The 23,804-nt window shown below is 53.3% G+C and overlaps 1 protein-coding gene across 2 annotated transcripts in view; it reads right to left on the reverse strand.

The window, feature by feature from the left end:
* Nucleotides 1-23,804, reverse strand: part of LHPP (phospholysine phosphohistidine inorganic pyrophosphate phosphatase) — a 141,144-nt gene that overhangs the window by 20,738 nt on the left and 96,602 nt on the right. The window contains exon 7 of one of the 2 annotated variants that reach the window (XM_060098447.1): nucleotides 9,627-9,807. The exons of the other annotated variant lie outside the window; for it this stretch is intronic. Within the exon in view, the coding sequence (XP_059954430.1) occupies nucleotides 9,774-9,807 (34 nt within the window). The 3' untranslated portion in view covers nucleotides 9,627-9,773. Of the gene's footprint in view, nucleotides 1-9,626; nucleotides 9,808-23,804 lie in introns of those variants that run through there. 2 annotated transcript variants of the gene reach the window in all.

The following is a 23,804-nucleotide window of genomic DNA, read 5'->3' on the forward strand; positions in this document are numbered from 1 at the left end:
TCAGAACGGTAGGGAGTAGACTGGGAAGCTCTGTCAGCTCCATTTCCAGAGGCCCACGATCAGACAGGAGATGAGAAGGCTGGTTCTCAGATCCAGCTGCTTATCGGAATCACCTGGGGAGCTTAGAACAATGACTCGTGTGTGGTATCAAAGCTGTGGGATGCAGCTAGAGCAGGACCCAGAGGGAAATTTATAGCACTAAAACACTTACGTAGGGGACTTCCCTGGTGGCATAGTGGTTAAGAATCTGCCTGCCAGTGCAGGGGACATGGGTTCAAGCCCTCGTCCGCGAAGATCCCACGTGCCGTGGAGTAACTAAGCCCGCGCGCCACAACGACCGAGCCTGCGCTCTAGAGCCCGTGAGTCACAACTACCGAGCCCATGCACCAGAACTACTGAAGCCCATGCGCCTAGAGCCCCTGCTCCGCAACAAGAGAAGCCACCTCAATGAGAAGCCCATGCACAGCAACGAAGAGTAGCCCCCACTCGCCGGAACTAGAGAAAGCCCGCGCTCAGCAACGGAGACCCAACGCAGCCAAAAATAAATAAATAAATAAATTAAAAAAAAAAAATGCTTACATAGGAGGAAAGTTCTCAAATCCATCATCTAAGCTCCCACCTTCAGAAAACAGGAAAAGAAGAGCAAAACAAACCCAAGGCAAGCAGAGGAAGGAAATAATAAAGATCAGAGCAGAAAACAATGAAATTGAAAACAGAAAAACAACAGAGAAAAATCACCGAAACAAAGGTCTAGTCTCTGAAAAGATCAATTAGGGATGCTGATGACTGGACCCAACCCCCACCCAGAGAGTTCCCTTAGTTGGTCTGGGGTTGGCCCAGGGGTTGGCTGGTCTCATCTCCCCCTGTGACGCTAATGGGCAGTGAGGACCACCTTGCTGCCACAGGCAGACCACCTGAGGGCTGCCCAGCAGGAAGAAGGAGCGGCCTGCACAAACGCTGCCTCAGTTTCCACCCCTGTACAATGAGGGAAGCAGCACAATGCCAGCCACTTGCCATGTTGTTCTGGGCAAGTCTGCTTCACTCTGGGCCTGTTTCCAGCCCAGACCCTGTGCTAGACCTGACATTCTCCGTCTGCGCTGCTTGGAGCCCGGGCTCCCAGGAGGGCCCTGCCTCCTCCCATCTTCCACCAGGGCTGGGATGGACCCCACCCTGTGCCCCGGGCCCTGGGTCTGTGAATGAGGCCCCCAGCTCCGCCCCACCGTCAGGAGCCTCCACCCGGCGCTGTGGTGGCCTAAATGGCCCTGATCACCTGGTTGTGGCCAAATTCCTCTCCTTCCACCATCCTGCATGGACCTTCCCTGCGCATGCTCTTTTCTTCCTGTACGCCGCTGCCCCGGCTGGACGCTCAGGACGCGTTTGTTCACCAGGACACTAACCGGAGGCTTGCTGGCAGGCAGGCCGTCCTCCTGCCCGGCCCCCCTTTAATTCACAAGCCCAGACCCCGAAGTAGCACTGCACACAACACCCACCTCGACCTCCCTTTGGAGCCTTGTATTCTTCAAGCGCCACATCCTCCTTTAGCGGCCGCTGTGTTCCCCACGCAGGGAGCCGTGGAGACAGGAAGGCCTCACACTCAGGTCAGGTGGAAACTTAGCAAAAGAACAGTGATCTTGGGCCTCAGGACAGGAGAGATCTTTTCTATCTGGGACAGGGAATCCCGTTTTCTGCAAAGAGGTGGGCGACGGTGTTTGCTAAAAACCACAGGGCCTTCTTGGACGTTACAGGGCACAGCCAATACCACGAGCCCACTCTGCCCCTCAGTCTGTGCAGGATTATGATCTGGCCTTTGATCTATGGATGAGGAAGCAGGCTCAGAAAGGGGCTGTGAACCCCTTGGTCCCAGAGCAGGTAAGTGGCAGTGCTGGGCCATGGACCCCCTCTGTCTCCCTTTCCCGCTGAGTCACTGGGTGCATCCCATGGGACAGGGGCCCCTGGGCAGATGGGACGGATGCTACCCCGCCCTCCTACAGCTCCCAGCCTGGGGCTACATCCCAGTCTCAGCACAGTGGCAAAGGGGTGGGAGTGGCTGTCTGAGGAAGGCCTGGAGATGCTCGCCTTTGCCAAGGCCCACGTCACACCTTGACTCAGAATTCTGGGCCAGGAAAAGTTCTCTTGGCTCTGATGGTGCCTTCGGAGCACAAGAAAGACCCCTCTGACTGTGTGTGCCCTCGCCACCAGGACAGGCAAGGCCAAGTCCAGAGCCTGCAGGGCGCCACCCCTCCCACCGTGGGGAAGAGGCGGGAGTATAAATATATAGATGGATTATTAACTAGGTCAGGTTTTTAAGACATCACAGGCATTAAGAGGAATGCCAACAGGCACATCCAGCTGCAGCAAAGCCCGCATGGAAGGTTCCAGCATTTCCCCATGGCCACCCATGAGTACCTCCATTTCCTGGCAGCCAAGGGCTCTTTCTTTTGCTTAGACCACAGCTAGCACTTGCTCTGCAGCCCCCATCCCCGAAATGCTCAGCGTCCACACTCTCCCAGTTCCAGCTCATGTGCATTTGGGAGGAGAGAGAGAGAGACAGAGAGACAGACAGAGACGGAGAGAGAGTGTTATGTGTGTGGACGAATGAGCTGTTCATGCTATTCTTTGGATAGAAAGAAGGATTAAAAACCCTGTAAAGCCAGTCAACTGCACATCTATTTTTCTAAGGGGGATGGGGTGGGGATGGAGAGAACTTTCCTGAAAGAACTTGGCCTTGAAACATTAAGTCAAACAACTGGATTTGGCAGTGGCCAGCGTCCGAGCACTGCCAGCCTGGAGAAACTGGCGGCCCAGCACGCTGCGTCAGGCTTGGGAATAATGAATTCATTCAAAGCCGAGCCCAGGGGCTGGAGAGCCAGTGCACGCAGGGGGCCTGCAGATCAGAGAGGCTGTAGCACCAGGGACCCCCGGGTCTGAACCGAGAGCCTGACCTCAGCTCTGCAGCCGTCGGCCAAGGCTGCCCAGTAGGGAACCCCATAGATCTGACCCCACAGATGCGGGAGAGCCAATGGGTCTGTCGGGATGGAGAGGAAAAGGCATCGTTCTGGGCTATTAACACAGGAAGGAAGCACCAGTGGACGAAAATTACAGGGGCCAATCCCTAACTGGTGATTAACGTTAGAGGGGTGAGCCCCCCAGCACCATGGCCTTCCCTGGAGGGGGTCTCGTGTGCCTTAGCGGTCCAGCTCCTTTGACCCTGGACAAAGGGGACATGCTGAGCCCACGTGGCTACTGCCCACACCTTCTCTCGTCTGCCATCCTGCATGGGCCCAGGGGATGGTGACGCTGTGGCTTGAGCCCACGTCACCATTTTGAAGCTGAATTTCAATTTCTGCTGACTGGCCTTTGTCTTTGGAGGTGGCTTAGAAGCCAGAATGGTGGGCCCAGCTCGATCCAGCAATTGGCAGCTTTTGGAACAGATAAAAAATTAGGACCTGCGATGCATGCTCTGAACAAGCCTGGCCGCCGCCAAGGAGGCGCCGTCTTTAAGCTCCGAGCCGCCTTCCTCAGGCGGGGGAAGGCGCCACCGCACACAACCCACCCATCCGACCGCCTGCGGGGAGCGGCCCCGGTTAAGGCCGGACAGACACTCCTGCACACAGCGTCCCGGAGGCTGTGCGGAAACCCAGCAGCGCGGGGACGAGGTTTTGCCCGGGTCTGTATGAGGCTCGGGAGAAGCCCAGGTCCTTGCGGGTGACGCCCCGTTTTCTCTCCAGTGGCTCAGGAGAGGGGGCACCATGAGATCATTTCAGAGCCCTCACCAGCTGTGCTGCTGGAGGAAGCCTTGATGTGTGGACGCTCCACCGTCTCATAAATAACCGCCCTGCTGGCACCACAGCTGGTCCAGAAAGCGACGTCTGGCTTTCCCTAACCTTTGCTCCTGCATCCTTGGCTCCCAGAGAACAACGCAAGCTGTGGGCCGGGCCCTGGGCGGGGGCTGCCCTCCTGATGCCCCGCCCAGCAGACCTTGGTGTGTCCCCCCACCCTCGGAAGGCAGACTTAGCCCCTGCGAGCTATTGTCACGGCGGGTCCTGAGGAGCAAGAACCCACCAATACGGATGTTTCTGTGCAGACATTTATAAAAACTTCTCTTTGAAAAAATTAAACGGCCTAGGGCTTCCCTGGTGGCACAGTGGTTAAGAATCCGCCTGCCAGTGCAGGGGACACGGGTTCGAGCCCTGGTTTGGGAAGATCCCACATGCCGCGGAGCAACTAAGGCCGTGCGCCACAACTACTGAGCCTACGCTCTAGAGCCCGCGAGCCACAACTACTGAGCCTGTGTGCCACAACTACTGAGCCTGTGCTCCAGATCCCACGAGCCACAACTACTGAGCCCAACACGCCACAACTACTGAAGCCTGAGCGCCTACAGCCCATGCTCCGCAACAAGAGAAGCCACCGCAATGAGAAGCCTGCGCACCTCAACGAAGAGTAGCCCCCGCTCGCCGCAACTAGAGAAAGCCCACGTGCAGCAACGAAGAGCCAAACACAGCCGAAAAAAAAAAAAAAAATTTTGCTCTAGAGAGCAACGCTTCAGGTCGGCTGGGGACGTGGTCACCTTGGAGGCAAGGGGACAGGTGCTGTGCCCCTGGCTGCTCTGGGCCAGGAATGCAGAGTCCCTGAACCCTAACACACGCCCGTCCAGAGGCCCGTATTTTCTCAGTCTTTGACTCTCCCCACATGAAGCACTTGCGGCGTGGCTCACTGAGGCGGGGGTGGGGTGGGGGCGGCAGGGCTTCCCCTCAAGCCTGGCAGGCGGGGTGGCATTGTTGGTGTGGGACCTGTAGGTCTGGGAGGCCCATCACTACAGAACCTGGCAGCCCTGCCCACAACCCGCCCCTGTGCTCAGCCAGGGCTTCGACTGTGCAAGGTCAGCACCAGACCCCGAGATGTCTCTGGGATTTTCTTTTTTTAACTCAGCGTGGGTTCCGGCCTCTAGAGAACAAACAGCTGGAGCAAAGGCCCTGGAAGCAGAGTGGGGGACAGTGGTGACGGCGGAGGAGCGCGGAGAGCAGGGCCCAGCGGGGCTGGGGCACATCTCGGGCCACAGGGGCACCGGCCGGGGCACTGGCTGCTACAGCGGCAGGGTCACCTGCATCAGGCTTGAAGGAAGGGATGGAGAAGAAAAGCTGGTCAGAAAGGGCAAAACAAACATTCAGACCGAATTCAGGAGCAGAAGGTGAAGTTACTGGGGCTGCTGTGAAAGAAAGAGGACGGCTGTGGCCAACAGGACAGGGCGGGGCTGCCCCCGGGGGAAAGCTCCCCCTGCCACGACGTGTTGAGTGAGGGGAGCCTCACCCTTCGGGGGGGGGGGTCCGTCCCCTGCCACCCAGGGGCCCACACCCCGTCCCTGGCTCCCACATATTCTGGACCCATCTCCCCATTCTGAGTCCCGCGTGGCCGACACTCGGGCAGGACCGAGGCGAGGGCTGCCTGGGAGCCCTCGTAAAGCCACCAAGGCACTGACGGGGGCCACTTCAGGGCCCTCTGCGCCCAGGCTCGAGGACAGACAGTGGAAACGGGCACTCTGCATGCCAGCTCCGATGCGGGCTCCAGCTGGGGCTATGTCTTAGGGGTACTGCTGGCTGGGACCAGGGTCCAGACATCAGCAGCAGAGATGCGTGGCTGTTCTCCAGATACCTGGCTCCCCTCTGAGTGCTGCCCAGACTTGGATGGCGCAGGGGTCAGAGCCTAGCAAAGGCTCTTGCTGGGCAGCATTTCTTACAGGATTGGGAATTCTTAGCTCTTTCTCCTCCTCTCCCCTCCCCTCTCGACAACTCCCCCGGAACCCCTTTGCTCTGTTCACTGCTGGCTGCTCTGTGCTCTGCAAAGGTGAGACACAGTCTCCTCTCTGTGTAATCCGCATCCATCCATCCATCCGTCCAGCCTCTCTCCTGGGGCTACATCAACACAACCACAACTGCACACTGGGGATGAAATCAGCTGATGTCTCCGTTGCTGACACTGGTTTCACCCCAGAGAGAGTCGTGGGATCACGTTTTCTTTATGAGAACATAAATTAAGTGAGTTGCACACAGCCGAGTGCTGCCCTGGTCTATACTGACCGTGCACGTGTCTCTCCAACTCCACGTTCAGTGACATCATGCTGGTGGCTGAAAATCAGCCATGATGGGAGAATTTACACCATGGCAAGTGGCAAGCGCTACCAATCAGGACTTCCCCCCACCACTACAGAGCGAGTTGGTACATTTAAAGCACTTGAACTTGTTAATTCTCCAAGTTAACTATGTTTCCTCATAGTTAAAAGCAATTGCATGAGATAATGATTTATACGCTTATATATAAATAAGCCAGGGTTCACAGATGCATGGCAGGGCAATTTCCAAGGTAATGACAATAAAACTTAATTACTATTAACCCTGGGAAGGTCTTTTGAGATGAGAAAACCTTTAGTTTATAACATTTTTTGAGTCATTTAATATTATATTAGCAAGGTGGGGGCCATAGGAGAGCTGTGGCGTCTTTCTCACCTGTGGACCTCCATGTAGATCTTTTCCGCGGCTGGAAAGCCTTAACCTCTCTGTCTGCCAGAGAATCTGCCTTTCCTTCAAGATTAGGCTCAAATGTCACCTCCTCCAAGAAGCCTTCCTGGACTTTCACAGACATTGCTGGCTGTGCCCTTCACAAGCAAACTCAGTCCTTGGCAGTGTGGTGTCCCCAAGCCAGCCTTACCATTCTGTGTTGAGTTTGTGTCTCTCTTCCCCACAAACCTGGGGGATCCTCCAGGGCAGAGGCTTGTCTCGCTCACACTCATAACTGACCACAGTCCTCACTAGATCAGGTTTGGATGGTGAGGGCAATCTCCCCTGACCTACTGCTCCCCTGCCAGGAGAGATGAATACCAAGGGAATATTTCGGGCCTTTCTCTCCATCAGCCCCACCTCTGGAGAGAGGACTGATTAATCTCATTGATCTCACCGCACCCCCACCCACCCCCCGGCCTCTCATTTAGACAGAAAGGAAACAAGGCAGAGACCCATCCACAACATCTGGAACAGCTGCTGGGCTAGCAGGGGGAGGGGCAAGATCCTTCAGGACTTACCTGCTTCACTACCTGGGACCATTAGCATGTTAGCCTTCAGCTTAAGAAAAATTTACTCTAAAATGCTTTCTTAAAAACACATCTAACAGGAATGCAATTCCAATTACAAGAGTATCAAAAAGAATAAAATATTTAGGAATAAATGTAACAACAGAAATGCAAAACTTATACTCTGAAAACTACAAAATATTATTAAAGGAATTAAAGATCTAAATAAATGGAAAAGTATCCCACGTTCATGGAATGGAAGATTTAACATGGTTAAGACGGCAAAGTCCCCAGAACTACAGACTCAAGGCAGTCACTATCAGATCCCAGCTGACTTATTTGTAGAAACTGATGAGTTGATTCTAAAATTCACACAGAAGTGCAAAGGACCCATAATAGCCAAAAAACAATCTTGAAAAGGAGAACAAAGTAGGATTCACACTTCCCTTTCTCAAAACTTACAATGCAACAGTGATCAAGTCAGTGTGGTACACGACGGATATAAAACTCAATGGAATAGAACTGAAGGTTCTAGCAGAAATAAAACTGTGTGTGTAGGTTAACTGATTTTCAACGAGGGAGCCAGGACCATTCAAAGGGGAAAGAATAATCTTTTCAGCAAATCGTGTTGGGACAACTGGATAGCCACATGTAAAAGAATAAACTTGTACCCTTATCTCACATCACAGGCAACAAATGAACTCAAAATGGCTCAAAGATCAAAATCGCTCAAATGTAAGAGTTAAAAATAGAAAACTCAGAAGTAAACATAGGGGTACATCTTCATGGCCTCAGACTTATCAAAGGATTCTTAGATATGACACCAAGAGCAAGAGCAACAAAAGAAAAAATAGGTAATTTAGACTTCATCAAAATTAAACTTTTGTGCGTCACAGGATACCATCAAGAAAATGCAAAGACAACCCACAGAATGAGAGAAGACATTAGCACATCATATATCTGATAAGGGCCTTATATCCAGAATAAAGAACTCAGAACTCAATGATAAAAAGACAACCCAATTTAAATATGGGCAACAGATCTGATATATATTTCTCCAAGGAAGATACGCAAATGGCCAGTAAGTACATGAAAAGATGCCTGACGTCATTAGTCACCAGGGAACTGCAAATCAAGACAATAATGATACTACTTCACCACCCACTGAGATGGCCAGAATCTAAAAGTCAGATAATAACAAGTGTAGGAGAGGATGTGGAAGAATCAACGCTCACACGATGCTGGTGGGAATGTAAAATGGTACAGCTGCTTTGGAAAACAGTCTGGCAGTTCCTCATATGACCTACACAGTTACCATATGACCCAGCAATTCCACTCCTAGGTATATACCCAAGTGAAAAAAGCCAGCCACAAAAGGGCACATATTATATGGTTTCATTCATGTATTTCTAGAATAGGGAAATCTGTATAGAGAGAAAGTTGGTTAGGGGCTGCTCAGGGCTGGGGAGATGTGGGGAGGGTAGCTAAATGGTGAGGGGGGTACACGGTCTCTTCTAGAGGAGATGCAAATGTTCTCAAATTGACTGATGATGATGGTGTGTGAATATACTAAAACCCCTTGAATTGTACACTTTAAATGGGTGAATTGTACGGTTGTGGATTATATCTCAGTAAAGCTGTTTTTTAAAGACCACATTTAAAGAGAGTGATAAAAGCTCATATGGAAAGCTGACCTATGACAGAGGTGGCATTACAGATCAGAGGGGAAAGGGTGGGCTATTAAAAGATGGTGTTGGAACAGCTGGCTATCCACATAGAAAATAAAATTAAATCCTCCGCCTCACGCCACGCACACACGGCAAATGTGTGTGTATTCAGAATCTGAATGTGCAAACCAAAACTTTAAAACTTCTGGAGAAGAAGGTAGAAGACCAGTTTTCTAACTATGGGGAGGGGAGGACGTCTTAAACAAGATACAAAATGCACAAACCATAACAAAATGAAAATGAAAATTGATCAGATTAATAAATCTGATTGTAACTCAATTTAAAACTTTTGTTCAACAAGACACCATAAACAAGGTGAAAAGACAAACCACAGACTGGAAGTAAATGTTTGCAATACACGTAACTGACAAAGGAGCAGGAGCAGAATGTATAAAAGATTATTACAAACTACTTTTTAAAAGACAAGCATCCCAGGCTTCCCTGGTGGCGCAGTGGTTGAGAGTCCGCCGGCCGATGCAGGGGACACGGGTTCGTGCCCTGGTCCGGGAGGATCCCACATGCCGTGAGCCATGGCCGCTGAGCCTGCGCGTCTGGAGCCTGTGCTCCACAACGGGAGAGGCCACAGCAGTGAGAGGCCCGCGTATCGCAAAAAAAAAAAAAAAAAAAAAGACAAGCATCCCATGGTAAAGTGAACAACGGCTATGAACAGGTAATTCACAAAAAGGAAACTTGAATGGTCATTAAACACTGAAAAAGAGCTCAACCACACTGAAAGTACAGGGAACACAAATTATATTAAAACAAGATATTATTACACACTTTTCAGGTTTGGAAAAAAATTTTTTTAAATAAATACCTCACGGTACAAAGAATTGGCAAGGATGTGGGAAAATGGGATTCTTTTCCACTGCTGGAGCAGACAGAGCCGGGCGCATCCACTTTGGCGTGATGGGCATATCTAATTAGTCAACCGTGAACCGCGTTCGCTGAGCCAGTTCTCCTGCTTCGGAATCAGGGCTTGGCTAAACTTCCCTGATGACAGTAATCACTGAAATCCTGTTGAAAGAACGAAAAGATTCCCCGGGTCTAAAACTCAAGACCCACCAGGGACAGACCTGGTAATATGTATATTTAACAAGCTCTCCAAGGTGATGCTTATTACCCAGCAAGTGTGGGGAAAATTGTTCTAAAGAAAACCTAGCCCATTTTCACAGGAGGCATGCCAACACGGCTCACCACAGTATGATTTATAATCGTGAAAAAACCGGAAACCATCTACACGTCCATCAGCTGGAGACTGGAATACAAATTGTGGGACAGCCATACACTGAAATGCTCCCACATAACTCCAGCCTCTTTCCTGGCCAGCCCTGAAATGCTCATTTCCAGAGGCTGGCCAGACCTCTAAATAAATATGTCCTATGTGTGATTTTCCCTGTTGGTGCCATGTTGCATGAATACAGCTGAGGGAAACGGGAAGGAGTTCAGTGCTGGGATTCTTCTACCTTTCCAGTAGCTGACTGTTTCCATAAGAGGCGGAGGGACCCACCCTCGCCAGCTCCATGATGGCGGCGGGCTGCCTAGAGCAGGAGGGCCTTCTGCAGGAGGTGCCCCAAACCCTGGTGCGTAAGATGCTCCTCCAAAGAAGGGTCCTGTGGTCCGATGTGTTTGGGGATGCGGGCTGCCCCACCCTCCTCAGCCTCACAATGCCTGTCTCCTTACTGCAGGCACCGGCGAGACCTGCCTTACAGAGACTCAGATGCAACGACAGCGTCGGGACACCTTCGGGGATGCGGCTGGAATCGTGGGCACATGAGCCTAAAGCAGCCCAGCTTCTCCCAGATTACTCGCCTGCAAAACCCTTTCCACGTGACCGCCTTTCCTAGAAATCCCTCTGGCCCTCGATGGGGCCTCCAAGCAGCCAGACATGGGTGGGACCAAAACTAAGTGATGCAAAGAACTCTTTTTGCAAAGGCCAGAACCTAAGTGTGTGAGCCATGAGTAGGTGGCGCTGGCGGCCGGGCTGCCTGGGCGGTGGAGGCGGCGGGAGCGCCGGGGCAGAGGGCACAGGCCCAGCCCTCCGGGCACTCACAGCTGCTGCTCAGGCTGCGCCAGCTTCAGAACTTCCTGCGGCCGGCGGCCCCACCTGGCTCCCCTGGGGTCTGTGCCCCCTCAGCACCTGAGCGCAGTTCATAAATGGCACACAGGAGATGTCCTCCCTGACCCCCCCTCTCCTCACCCCTGCCCGGGACCCCAGGCCACGACTGCGCGCCATGGCTCACCTGCCAGGGGAGGGCCTGGCAGAATGTGGGTGAGGCCCTCGGCCCCCGCTCAGCACACAGCCGGCAGCCCCGTGTGGAGGTGCGCCCCAGGAACCAGGGCGGGGTGACGGGGACGGGTCTGCCAAGGATTCCTGGGGGTGACACACCAGGTCGCAGGGGCGGGGGTGGTGGAAGGAAAAGGAAACTGGACGCACGGCCCAGTGTGAGGGCATCAGCTCCGGCCCCGAGGCAGGAAGGCCTTCAGGCCCCTCGGCTGCCCCCGATGGCTTCGCACTGGGGCAGAGACGAGCGGCCTGACCCTCGGAATCCTGGTGTCATCATCACTCCCTCAGCCGGCTTCTCCGGCTGGACCGGTGCTGGGGACCTCGGCGACGACGATGACGTGGCCTCGCCTAGGGAGCTCTTGCCTGGGTAGGGGGAGACACGCATGAACGGACCGTCACAGGAGCTAGAGTAGCTAATCCCAGCGTGAGGGGGCTGTGAGAGGGGAAGTGCCGACTGCTGAGAAGAGGGTGAGTGAAGGCGTGTCCATGTTTGTGTGTCCATGTTGCGTGTGCGTGCACGGGGGGGCGTGTGTGCATGTGTGTGTGCACGTGTGTGCATATGTGCGCGTGTGTGCCTGTGCGCGCGTGTGGGCATGTGTGTTGGTGTGTGCATGCACGTGCACCTGTGTGGGGTGGGAAGGAGCCCGGCACAGCCTCACCATGGAGTGGGGGAGAGAGGTGACCCCAGCGCCATGTCTCGAGGTGGGGATGGCAGGGCCCGGCCCGGCCTTGAAGGCCACCTGGTGTCGTCTGAAGAGGGAGGGACGAGGGTCCGACGTAGGCACTCAGGCTCCCCGGGGCCCTGGAAACCGGAGGTGGCCCCCGGAGAGTGTCGAGAGTGACAGTTTATGAAACGAATTCAGTTTTTTCTTTGGATCAATAAAGTTTCCGGGTGGGCTCATTCCAGAGGATGTTTTGCTTTAAAGAAAAGGTTGTACGGAGGACAAAGCCGCATTGGGGGGCTGGGGTGGGAGTGCACCCCCCCTGCCCAGGCACTGGGGTGCGGCCAGGGGCCAGCCCGTCTCCGGCTAGAGCTTGGGTGAGCCACCCCGGCCTTGGGCCCCAGGGCCCAAGGGGGCCAGGAGCAGCCAGCCCACCTGGCTCATCTCCTGGTCAACCACAAACCGGGCAGGTTGGCACCTCTCTGATCCTCGTTCCCCCAGCTCTAAAGTGGGGAGGATAATGGTTCCTACTTCTTAACGCACTCAAAGGGGACTATTATTATTATTCAATTTCCCGATCATTAGAATGCAAATAATAGTGCCTCTGCTTTGTCTCCTCTAGTGGTGGAAAGGACACGCACGTGAGAGCTCAGGATGACAAACGCTGGCCGTCACCTTGACACGTGCAGATGGAGAGTTGGCCTTGGTCTGGCGTTCCGCAGCCCACCTGGGGCACAGGCCAGATTGGGGGGGCGGGCAGGCAGAGCCTGGGGGCTCGTCGGCTGTGGAAGGAGAGAGCGGGGGATGGCAGGGCTCTCCCCAGGCCGCAGAGACGCTAGCCACGGGTGCCCCTCTGGGACAGGCCTTCCTGGGACTGGCACCCCAGCCTGGAGAAGCTCTCCCCGGTCCTCTGACCATGCCCTGCTCAGGGAGGAAGGAGGTTTGTGTGTGCATGTGCGGGGGGCCCGGGAGACCCCTGCACCCACGTTCCTGGCAGGCCTGGGGGCAGGCTGTTGGGGGGGTTGTCTGGCCCCCTGCACCTCCTCGCTGCCTCACACGTCGTACCAGCACTTTATGTTCTGCCGGGTTCTTAACGTTTTTTTCTTTAAATATATTTCTGGGAAAGCTGTATTCTTACTCTTGTCCTGCCAGGTTTGTGTGCACAGTAAAATCTCCACATGAAGTCGTCCTCAGCAGCTCATAATCAAAGCGCCGGGTGTTCAGATAACAAAGCGATTAAGAACACCAGGCCTGAGTGCCCTGGACAATGTGGAAATGGCCAGTGCAGTGGGGATCCACGTTTTCCTTTGGCTCGTACCTCCGTTTGACGAACGGCTGACGGCTGAACATCGCGGCAGACTCACAGGGGCTGTGAGCCTCTCCGTGGGCCAGGAGGCCGCCTGGAGTCCTTGCCCCGCCCTGGGCCCTGCTGTCCAAACGCATCCCCACTCCTGCTCACACCCCTACTGCACCAACAGCATGGAACACTTACTACTGGGAGAATTCTACTCACTCATCCACGCGCATGACGGCTTTGGAGGCCAGGCTGTGGACGAAGAAGACACGGCCCCCTCCCGCCGCCCCCCCACCGCCCCCCGCCGCAGAGCAGGTGACGCAGCAGGTGGCAGCGAGTCTGGGGGAAGCTGGTGCAGGGGGAGGAGAGGACAAAGGGGACCAGGGGCTCAGGGGAAAGAGGAACACAAGAGCCGCCTCCTCCTTAATCATTCTTCCTACAGATGCAACACCTCGATCTTGGCTTTCCAGCCTCCGGAACTGTGAGAAGATACATGTCTGTTATGTAAGCACCCCAGTCTGTCTAGCCCGAGCAGACTAGGACATGGCACCTGAGCAGAGGAAGGGAGGGAGCCCACGTGGCATGCCCCTGGGAGAACAGTGACCATTCTGTAGAATGTCCCTCAATTTTTTTGTTTTTTTAAACAGATGTATTGACATACAATTCACATAACCACGTCAATCACCTATTTAAAGTGTACAAATCAATGGGTTTTGGTGTATTGCATTACTAATTTTTCTAAATCGTGGTAAAATATGTAGAACATAAAATTTGCTATTCTAAATAGCAATTTCCTTTTTTTTTGTTTTTTGCTGTACGCGGGCCTCTCACTGTTGTGGCCTCTCCCGCTGCGGAGCACAGGCTCCGGACGCGCAGGCTCAGCGGCCATGGCTCACGGGCCCAGCCGCTCCGCGGCATGTGGGATCCTCCCGGACCGGGGCACGAACCCGTGTCCCCTGCATCGGCAGGCGGACTCTCAACCACTGCGCCACCAGGGAAGCCCAGCAATTTACATTTTTAACAGCACAATTCAGTGGCACTCATGACATTCACAATGCTGTGCAACCATCACCACTGTCTAGTGCCCACGGGTTTAAAAACAGCCCAACAGAAACCGTGTCCCCATTAAGCAATAACTCCCCATCCCCACCTTCCCCCAGCCCCTGGCAACCACCATCTGACTTTCTGTCTCTGTGAATTTGCCTCTTCTGGGTATTTCACATAAGTAGAGTCAGAGTATTTGTCCTTTTCTGTCTGCTTATTTCACTGAGTGTAATGTCTCAGAGGTTCATCTATGTTGTAACATGTGCCAGAAATTAAGTCTTTCTATGGCTGAATAACACCATCATAAGGTGTGACCAACAAGGGATTAGTCTCCAAAATTTACAAACAGCTCAATGCAGCTTAATATCATCAAAACAAACAACCCAATCAAAAAATGGACAGAAGACCTAAATAGACATTTCTCCGAAGAAGACATACAGGTGGCCAAGAGGCATGTGCAAAGCTGTGCAACACTGCTAATTATTAGAGAAATGCATATCAAAACTGCAATGAGATATCACCTCAGACCAGTTAGAATGGCCATCATCAAAAAAATCTACAAACAATAAATGCTGGAGAGGGTGTGGAGAGAAGGGAACCCTCCTACACTGTTGGTGGGAATGTAAATTGGTACAGCTACCCTGGAGAACAGTTTGGAGGTTCCTTATAAAACTGAAAATAGAGCTACCTTATGATCCTACAATCCCACTCCTGGGCAGATAGCTGGAGAAAAACATGGTCCAGGGCTTCCCTGGTGGCGCAGTGGTTGAGAATCTGCCTGCTAATGCAGGGGACACGGGTTCGAGCCCTGGGCTGGGAGGATCCCACGTGCCGTGGAGCAGCTAGGCCCGTGAGCCATGGCCGCTGAGCCTGCGCCTCTGGAGCCTGTGCTCCGCAACAAGAGAGGCCGCAATAGTGAGAGGGCCGTGCACTGCGATGAAGAGTGGCCCCCCTCTTGCCACAACTGGAGAAAGCCCTCGCACAGAAACGAAGACCCAACACAGCAAAAATAAATACATTAATTAACAAACTCCTACCCCCAACATCTTAAAAAAAAAAAAAAAAGAAAAACATGGTCCACAAGGTTACATGCACCCCAATGTTCACTGCAATGCTGCTTACGATAGGCAAGACGTGGAAGCAACCTAAATGTCCACTGACCGAGGAATGGATAAAGAAGATGTGGTACATATATATAATACAACGGAATGTTACTCAGCCATTAAAATGAATGAAATAATGCCATTTGCAGCAACATGCGTGGACCTACAGATTGTCATACTGAGTGAAGTAAGTCAGACGGAGAAAGGGAATGCGGAATCTAAAAAAAAGAGATAGAAATGAACTTATTTACAAAAAAGAAACAGACTCACAGACTTAGAGAACGAACTTATGGTTACCAGAGGGGAAGGGTGGGAGGAAAGGATACTTAGGGAGTTTGGGATTGACATGTACACACTCCTCTATTTAAAATGGAAAACCAACAAGGACCTACTGTATAGCACAGGGGACTCTGCTCAATATTATGTAACAACTGAAATGGGAAAAGAATTTGAAAAAGAATAGATACATGTGTACATGTAACTGCATCACTTTGCTGTACACCTGAAATTAACACAACATTGTTAATCAACTCTCCTCCAGTATAAAATAAAAAGTTAAGAAAAAAAATATTCCATCATAAAGAAAGACCACATTTTGTTTACCCACTCACCGGCTGATGGACATTTATTTGGGTTGCTTCCGCCTTTCAGCCATTGTGAAGAACGGTGCTATGAACATTCGCGCACAGGATCTGTTCATTTCCCTGCTTCCAACTCCCTCCTCACTGTGGTACAACAGAGTCTTCCCATGTTTATGGGGAAGGGCACCGGGGGCTGCGGTGCCCTTCTCAGTGCAGTGTCAGGAGTACGTGATGTCTTACTGCAGCTGACATCCGCCTTCATCACTTGGCTAAGGTTGAGTCTACCAGAATCCTCCACTGTAAACTCCCCCATTTCCCCCTTTCTAATTGCTAAATATTTGGTGAGGGGTAGTTTAAGGCTATGCAAATATCCTGTTTATGCTTAAACTTCCAAAGGGCTCTGTTTTGAACCTGCCAGGCTGGAGATGTCGAACGATGGGCTAGGGTAGAGGTCACAAGGCTACTGATGCCAGAGGCCGGGAGGCCCGGCTGCAGGCCGAGCTTGGGGGAGCATCCCTGGCTGGGTTTATGGTCACAGGCCTGGGCGGGTTGCCTGGTGGGGGAGAATGAAGGAGAGCAAGTGGCCTCAGCCAAGCCAGCCTGCAGCCTGCGGCACCTGAAGACCAAGAAGGAGAGGAGGCTGAGAAGGAGCCCCAGGGATGATGACAGTGTGCTGAGGGCCGTGAGGACAGCGTAGCCTCAGCAGGCGAGAGCCTGGAATCCGTCCTTAGTTCTTCAAGACGACAGGCCCGCAGTTCCCCCGCCACCGACCCCTGCATCTCTGCCTGTGCCCTCCCCCCTCCCTCCTTCCCTCCCACCCCTCCTCCCTCTCTGCTCCCTACGCACCCCCTACCTCTCACCCTCCAACTCAGACGCTGCATCTTCCGGGACGACTCCAGGTGCCCAGTGGGAGGTGACCACTCCCTTCCCTTGGCCCAGACTCCTCAGGACTTTGGTTGTGCCCTTGGGACAGCTCAGAGGCCAGGCATCGCTCGCCGTGAACTTAGACCTGGGATGCAGGTCCCGTGTCTGATCTTCCACAGTCCTGATGCCCCCACCACTTCTGCACACAGGACACCTCGTGAAGTTTAAAGCCAAAGGTAAGCCCCCAAGAGCCCTGAGTCAGGCTCTGCGTGTGTGAAGTTCTGGGGATCCTAGGTGACTATGACAAAGTCCCTCCCTGGGGGGGCGCTGCTCTGGGGGAGGGAACCAATCCCAAGGGCACTTTCCTGGAGGGAGATGAGACGGTGTGGTTCCTGACTCCCACTTTCCGGCAAACCTGTAACCCTCGGCACCGTTCTGCTGGTTTGGTGTAGCTGTGTGTTGAGAGCCATATGTCAAAAATGACTTTCTGGGCTTCCCTGGTGGCCCAGTGGTTGAGAGTCCACCTGCCGATGCAGGGGACACAGGTTCGTGCCCCGGTCTAGGAGGATCTCACATGCCGCGGAGTGGCTGGGTGAGCCATGGCCACTGAGCCTGCGCGTCTGGAGCCTGTGCTCCGCAATGGGAGAGGCCACAACAGTAAGAGGCCCGCGTACCGCAAAAAAGAAAAAAAAAAAGAAAAAAAAAAAAGACTTTCTATTCTGTGCAACAACAAATATTTTGGCAGGAGGGTCTCATCTGCTTGTCTTGCAGGTTTCACACACGTGCACACAGAGAACACATGCTGTCCGACGGAAGATGTAACTCACAGAGGAGCCAGCACTGGGGTGTTGAGTCACCTGCTCCGAACCAGGTGACCACGGACACAGCTCCCAGGGCACCGGGGCCGGGGTGGCGGACCTGAGCCTGGTGTGTGCACGGGCACAGCATGATGACCCCAGGCTCAGGGCAGCCGCACTGCGGCACCTGGGCCTGTGTGCCTGCAGGCTGTGAGGGTGGCTTTTTGTTGCCCATGTCTCAAACGTGAACCTGGACCTGTCCAAGTCTCAGGGGTACGAAATCACCGTTTGGGAAGGTAGAATCTCTGGTGTTTCGGGCTGGGAGTGCGAAGTTGCCCGGCTCCATCCTGGCTCTGAGACTCAAGGCTCCATAACTGGGAGCAGTGACCTTCCCTCTTGGGGCCTCGCTTTCCTCGTCTACAAAATGACCGAGATGATACAGGTGACCCAGAGTCCAGAGTTCCATGCTCTTACCCTGGTGAGAACACTCGGCAGCTGGGGAGGGTGGGGGCAATGGGACCCTCCTCCACTCCGTGGGATGACAACCCAGCATCATCTTTCTTGGGAGCAATAAGGCAGGACTTAAACTACATGTTCCCTCTGACCCAGTCATTCCATTTCTGGAAATTTGTTGTATTTTATTTTAAGTTCTTTTACTTTTTGGCTGTGCCACGCAACGTGTGGGATCTCAACTCCCTGACCAGGGACCAAACCCATGCCCCCTGCAGTGGAGTCTTAACTGCTGGACGGCCAGGGAAGTCCCTGGGAATTTATTTTAAAGTAATAATCAAACAAGTATACAGAAATATGTTTGTGGTGAAATCCAGATCAAGTCTGGAGTTTAGTTAACCATGTATGTACCAAATTCGGTTTCTTAGTTGTGACAAGTGGACAGTGGAATGTAAGATCCTAACAAGAGAGGAACCTGGGTGGAGAGAGGACAGGAAGCCTCTGTGACATCTCGGCGACTTTTCTGTGCCTATGAAATTATTCCAACATGAAAAGTTTATTTATTTATTTATTTTTGGCTGCCCCAGGTCTTTGTTGCGGTGCACGGGCTTCTCACTGCGGTGGCCTCTCCCGCTGCAGAGCACGGGCTCCAGGCGCCCGGGCTTCAGTAGCTGTGGCTTGTGGGCTCTAGAGCGCAGGCTCAGTAGTTGTGGCGCATGGGCCCAGCTGCTCTGTGGCATGTGGGATCTTCCCGCACCAGGGCTCCAACCCGTGTCCCCTGCATTGGCAGGCGGATTCTTAACCACTGCGCCACCAGGGAAGTCCCAAAAAGTTTATTTTTAAAAACATCCACACATATGTGTATATAAGAATTTTCACCTGAACATTGTTTACAATAGTGAAAAAGTAGAAACAGCAATGTCTTCGAGTCTGGGAATTATTAAATACATAACAGCCCAACTGTGTCATACGTGCCTTGCAGCTGCAAAAAGACGGTGGCTCCATATACATCGACGCAGACACCCAGGGTATATTAAGGGGGAAAACAAGATGACTGAACTTTATGCTTATGGTATAATCCCATTAAAGTAAAAAAGTATGTGTTTATATACACATAAAAGAGTCCAGGTCGGGACCTATGTCAAACGGCAACAGTGATGATTATCTCGGGAGCACGATGATCCAGTGGACGTATTTCTGTGTTATTGGAACAGGTATTTTCTTTACACTGTGCTTCCACTACTTTGTACAAGGGACCACCACCTCTCAGTGGATTTCTGCAGAGGCCTCCTAACCGGTCTCCCTGCTCCTGCCCTCACCCCCCAGTAACCTCTCAACACAGCAGCCGAGGGACCCCTTGCAAACCTGAAGTCAGCTCTGTTCTCTGTGCAAACCCCACCATGGGCCACCCTGGCAGAATAAAAGTAGAAGCCCTGATGCCTCTTACTCCCTGGACCGCTGCACCTGCAGCCACGGCAGACGGCACCCCACTCCCGTGCACACTGCTTACGGTCTAGAGCCCCTCTTGTCTTCCTGCCTAGAACATAACCTGCCGATTTACCCTCGCCATCGCCCATCCTCCTCTGCTAGCCCGCGAGCCCCCGCAGCAGGGACTTCAGTCTCCCCGGCATGCTGACGGCTTCCGAACACCCATCCCATGAGAGCTGGTTAAAGGAGTGAACTCAGAGGAAAGACCATGAAAATACTTCCATTTATGAGTTTCTCTGATATCACTGATGGGCTGGACTCTGTTACCACCAACACCACGACGACCCCTCTACCTACCGAGGTCCTCCTCCCAGGCATGTGGGGGCACGGCTCCCAGGTAATGCGTGTGGACCTTCAGGGATGTTTGGGCCAAGGCTCAAAAGGTTCACATTTACCATGTTATGTTAAGTTTCTGGAATGGAAGTGAATACATTTAGTCTTCTCCTTACACAGGCTTATCCAATCTTTAAAAATGGCTGCTTGTTCCTCAAAAAGTTAAACATGGAGTCACCATTTGACCCAGAAATTCCACAAGCAGGTATATACCCAAGACAATGGAAAATATGTGTCTACCAAAAACTCGTACATGGAATTTCAGAGCAGCATTATTCCCAATAGCCAAAGAGGGGAAAGAACCCAAGCGTCCGCTACTTGATGCACGGATAAATAAGATGTGGTATATTCATGTGGTGAAGCAGCATCCAGTCCTAAAAAGGAATTAAGTTCTCATACATGCTACAACTGTGTTTTCAGGCTGCCCCGCCCTCCACATTCCCGCTTGCTGTGGAAACCCAGGCTCTCACCTGGCGGGTGTGTCCCCCTCACCAGACTATGAGGACGAAGAGGATTGGACGCAGGGCTCCCCGTGCCAAGCACACACCCAGCAGAAGTGCATCTCACGTGTGCACAGGACGCACGGGAATATTCCGGTGCCCCATTCCGAATGGCCCCCAATGCCCACGTCAGTATAATGGAGAACTAGCAGAAACTGAACAGCAGTGAGTGGACAATCCACGCCTACACACAGTCACGGGAGGATCTCACAGAGTCGGTGCCGAGCAGAAGAAGCCAGGACACAAGAGAGAGCTCACTGCGTGGTTCCATCTCATAAAGTAAACACGTGGAGTCAGGAAGGTGGTCGTCCTGGTGATGGGGGAGTGACAGGAAGGGGGAATGTGGGGACTTCTGGGGGCCTGGAAATGTCCTGATTCTTGACCTGGGGCTGGTTACTGAGATACGTTTCACTCTGTGAAAATGCATCAAGCTGTGCACTTATGATATGTGCACTTCTCTCCACTATGTTATTTTTCAATAAGGTTAATTTAAAGGAACTTTAGGAAGAACCATGGAACATTATACAGCTACTGAAACCATGCGTTAGAGGTTACAGGGAGCATCTGTGTGCATGCTGACATGTGTGTACACAGTGTGTGCATGCGTGTATACTAGCATCCACGCGTGTATGCATGTGAGTGTGCTTGTACTCGGTGTGCCTGTGTGTCCATGTAGTGCCTGAATGCATGCATGCTTGTGCCTGGGTACCTGTGCATGCATGTGCACTGGTGTGCGCACAGGCGTCTAACCCAGGAGAATATCACTCCTTCGACCACAGGAGATCACGAGTCACAGCCAGTAACACAAGTAGCCACATGAGGCTGCCCCGGAGTATTAACCAACAGTACTGTCCTGTGTCACCAAGACTGCTGCTTTGTGGTCATCCGGGGATATTAAAAGACTCAAAACTGCCCACAGAGGAGACTATAAAGGACGCTTTCATTAATAACCATAATACTAGTGACTACATACTAAGCACTGCTAGGAGACAGGCGGTAGACCAAGAACTGTACTTGTGTCTCTTCTATCCTATTATTTACACCCATTTACGAGCGGAGGAGACCAAGGCTGAGGAGGACAGCCAAAGGCACACAGAGAGCAGCAAGCGGCTGGGCTGGGGGCTGACCCACCTGTGCCTCTGGTCACCACGAGCACGTGCTAACTCCCTGCTGCGTGTCCTCTCTCTCATTTAAGGAACATTTATCACGTCCTGCTCTGCCCAGGCCTGTGGACACAGAGCTGACCAAGGCAGGACTGGCCCACAGGGAGCTTGCAGTCCACTGTGAGGACAGACCCAAGCACACTTAGCCCCAACAGAGGCTGGGACAAAGGGCTGGGCTGTCCAGAGGGTGGAGGCGCAGGGTCCATGCCCTCTGGGACTTTGAGACCAGGGCAGGAGCCCCAGCTCGAGCTTCCGGAGTCACAGCGAACTGCCCTCTCCCCTTCCCCTCCCCTGCTGGGAGCTCTGCTTGGAGGATAAGGGAGTGTAGCCTGGGGGCCCTCACTCCTAGAACTGGGGGTCGTGAGGTAGGGCACTGCTCCAGGGCAAAGCAAGGCTGCCTGGGGGAATCCACCAGAAAGGGTATGGGGGCCCAGATGAACAAACCGCCCTCCAGGCACAGCTGCGGACCCTCAGACCCTTGGCCTCCCTTGCCGAGGTGAACAGCTCGGCTGCCCACCCACCCCTCACACTAACAGCCTCACAGTGACCTGGCCAAGCTTCTGCTGGGATCCCATTAACTCTGCACAAAAGACCCCAAAAGGTAGAGGCGGGCTGGTAAACTGGCTCCTGGTGGGGTCGGGGATTATCCCTAGTTTGCAGCATTGCTGACTGTCCATACTTCCAGCACGGCCAATTCAAGCTACCGACACGACACGGCTGGCCAGGGCCAGGGAAATGCGCACAACTGACTTTTTTTTTTCTTTTTTTTAAGATAGACCCATCTTATTGATTGATTGATTGATTGTTGCCGTGTTGGGTCTTCGGTGCTGCGCAGGGGCTTTCTCTAGTTGCGGCCAGCGGGGGCTACTCTTTGTTGCGGTGGCTTCTCTTGTTGTGGCGCGCGGGCTCAGTAGTTGTGGCTCGCGGGCTCAGTTGCTCCACGGCACGTGTGATCTTCTGGGACCAGGGATCGAACCCGTGTCCCCTGCACTGGCAGGTGGATTCTTAACCACTGCGCCACCAGGGAAGTCCCCTGACTCTTGCAAGCTGGGCCCAGCTGCTCCAGCACTCCAAAGGCCTACATTACAGTTATACCAGCAACACACATCACCTAAGCCAAACGGCTTAGTGTCCATGTTGGGAAAACCGGGGAAAAGTGGCCCCGAAGTGGGCCCAAGGTCTCCCAGCTTACTGCCCCACCAGGAAACAAGGAGCACTGTGCCCCTGGGGTGCAAGGACAACGCTTCCGAGAGTGCTGTCCTGGGGGACCCAAGGACGCTAACTAGACTCTGGGTACCGGGAGGACACCTGGGTGTGCAGAGGGGATGTGATGGCAGGTCCTGTCTCCAGGATCTGGCCCCTAAGAGACACTGCTGAAGGTGCCACCCCTGGGCCAGGTGCGCTGGGGAACCACCGGGCTCAGCGCACCCGTCCCTGGGCCTCACCCGCTGAGCGTTGCATGGTGACTGCCCACAACAAATAGTGCGTGGTGGCCAAGCCCAGCTTTGTGGCCACCCAGGGGCTGAGCGGGCCGCACTGAGCCCAGCCCCCAGAGGCCCTCTGAGGACAGCAGGGGTTCTCTCCACCCGGTGCCTTTGTTTTGTCAGGTTTCTGAAGGTATAAAGTCCAGTTTTCTCCACCACACGCAAACGCAGAGCAGCAGTGATCCTCCGAGCCAGCTGGACCCGCTGTAACCCCGCCCCTGGGCTGGGGCAGGGGGCAGGGAGCTGGCAGGCACAGTCCAGGCTCTGTTTGCCAACCTCTTCAGCTGCTGCCCGGTGACTCCGAGCAAGGCCAGATGCCCCCAGGTCTGTGACTGCACGCTGGGACAGTGGGAGCTGGGCTTCCTCCCCGCCCGATGGACCCAGACGTGCCAAGAACTGATACCAGAAAAGACCTTGAAATTCTTGGACGAAGGTGGCCACCCGGGAAGCAAGGCAAGGGGCCGCCTCACTTCCATGTCAGGTCTCTGAGCACTGGGCCGCTTCCCAGTGCCGACTCTGAAGGACAGATGGAGACTCAGCTGGCGGCTCTCAATTTAAAAATAGTGCCCTTTCTAAAAATAGGTGCAAAACCCAGAAACCCAGCTTGATGCGTCCCACTCCCCCCAAGCTAAACTGTAACCCTAAATCTAAATGCATGTCAGCAGAGAAAGGCCAACAAGTGACTTCTTGGGGACAGTGACCTTCAAAGCTGGCCAGCAGGACCTGTGTTCTTTACTGACTTCCAGTAAAGGATGCAAGGCCTTACTTACTAGGCCTCACTTCTGCACTCGGTCCAAGAACAAGCAGACAAACAAAACCCTCTACCTCAACCAAAAATTATTTCCAAGGGAAGAAAAACGCCCTCCTTATTCACACTTGTCTCTCGGTGCCACGGGACGCTGCAGGAAGGGGCAGCTCGCCCAGGGGAGGCCTTGAGCATCTCAGGTGGGCCTCGCCCGTCACC

Source organism: Mesoplodon densirostris, chromosome 1, assembly GCF_025265405.1.
Source record: "Mesoplodon densirostris isolate mMesDen1 chromosome 1, mMesDen1 primary haplotype, whole genome shotgun sequence".
In the NCBI taxonomy this organism is placed as follows: Eukaryota; Metazoa; Chordata; class Mammalia; order Artiodactyla; family Ziphiidae; genus Mesoplodon; species Mesoplodon densirostris.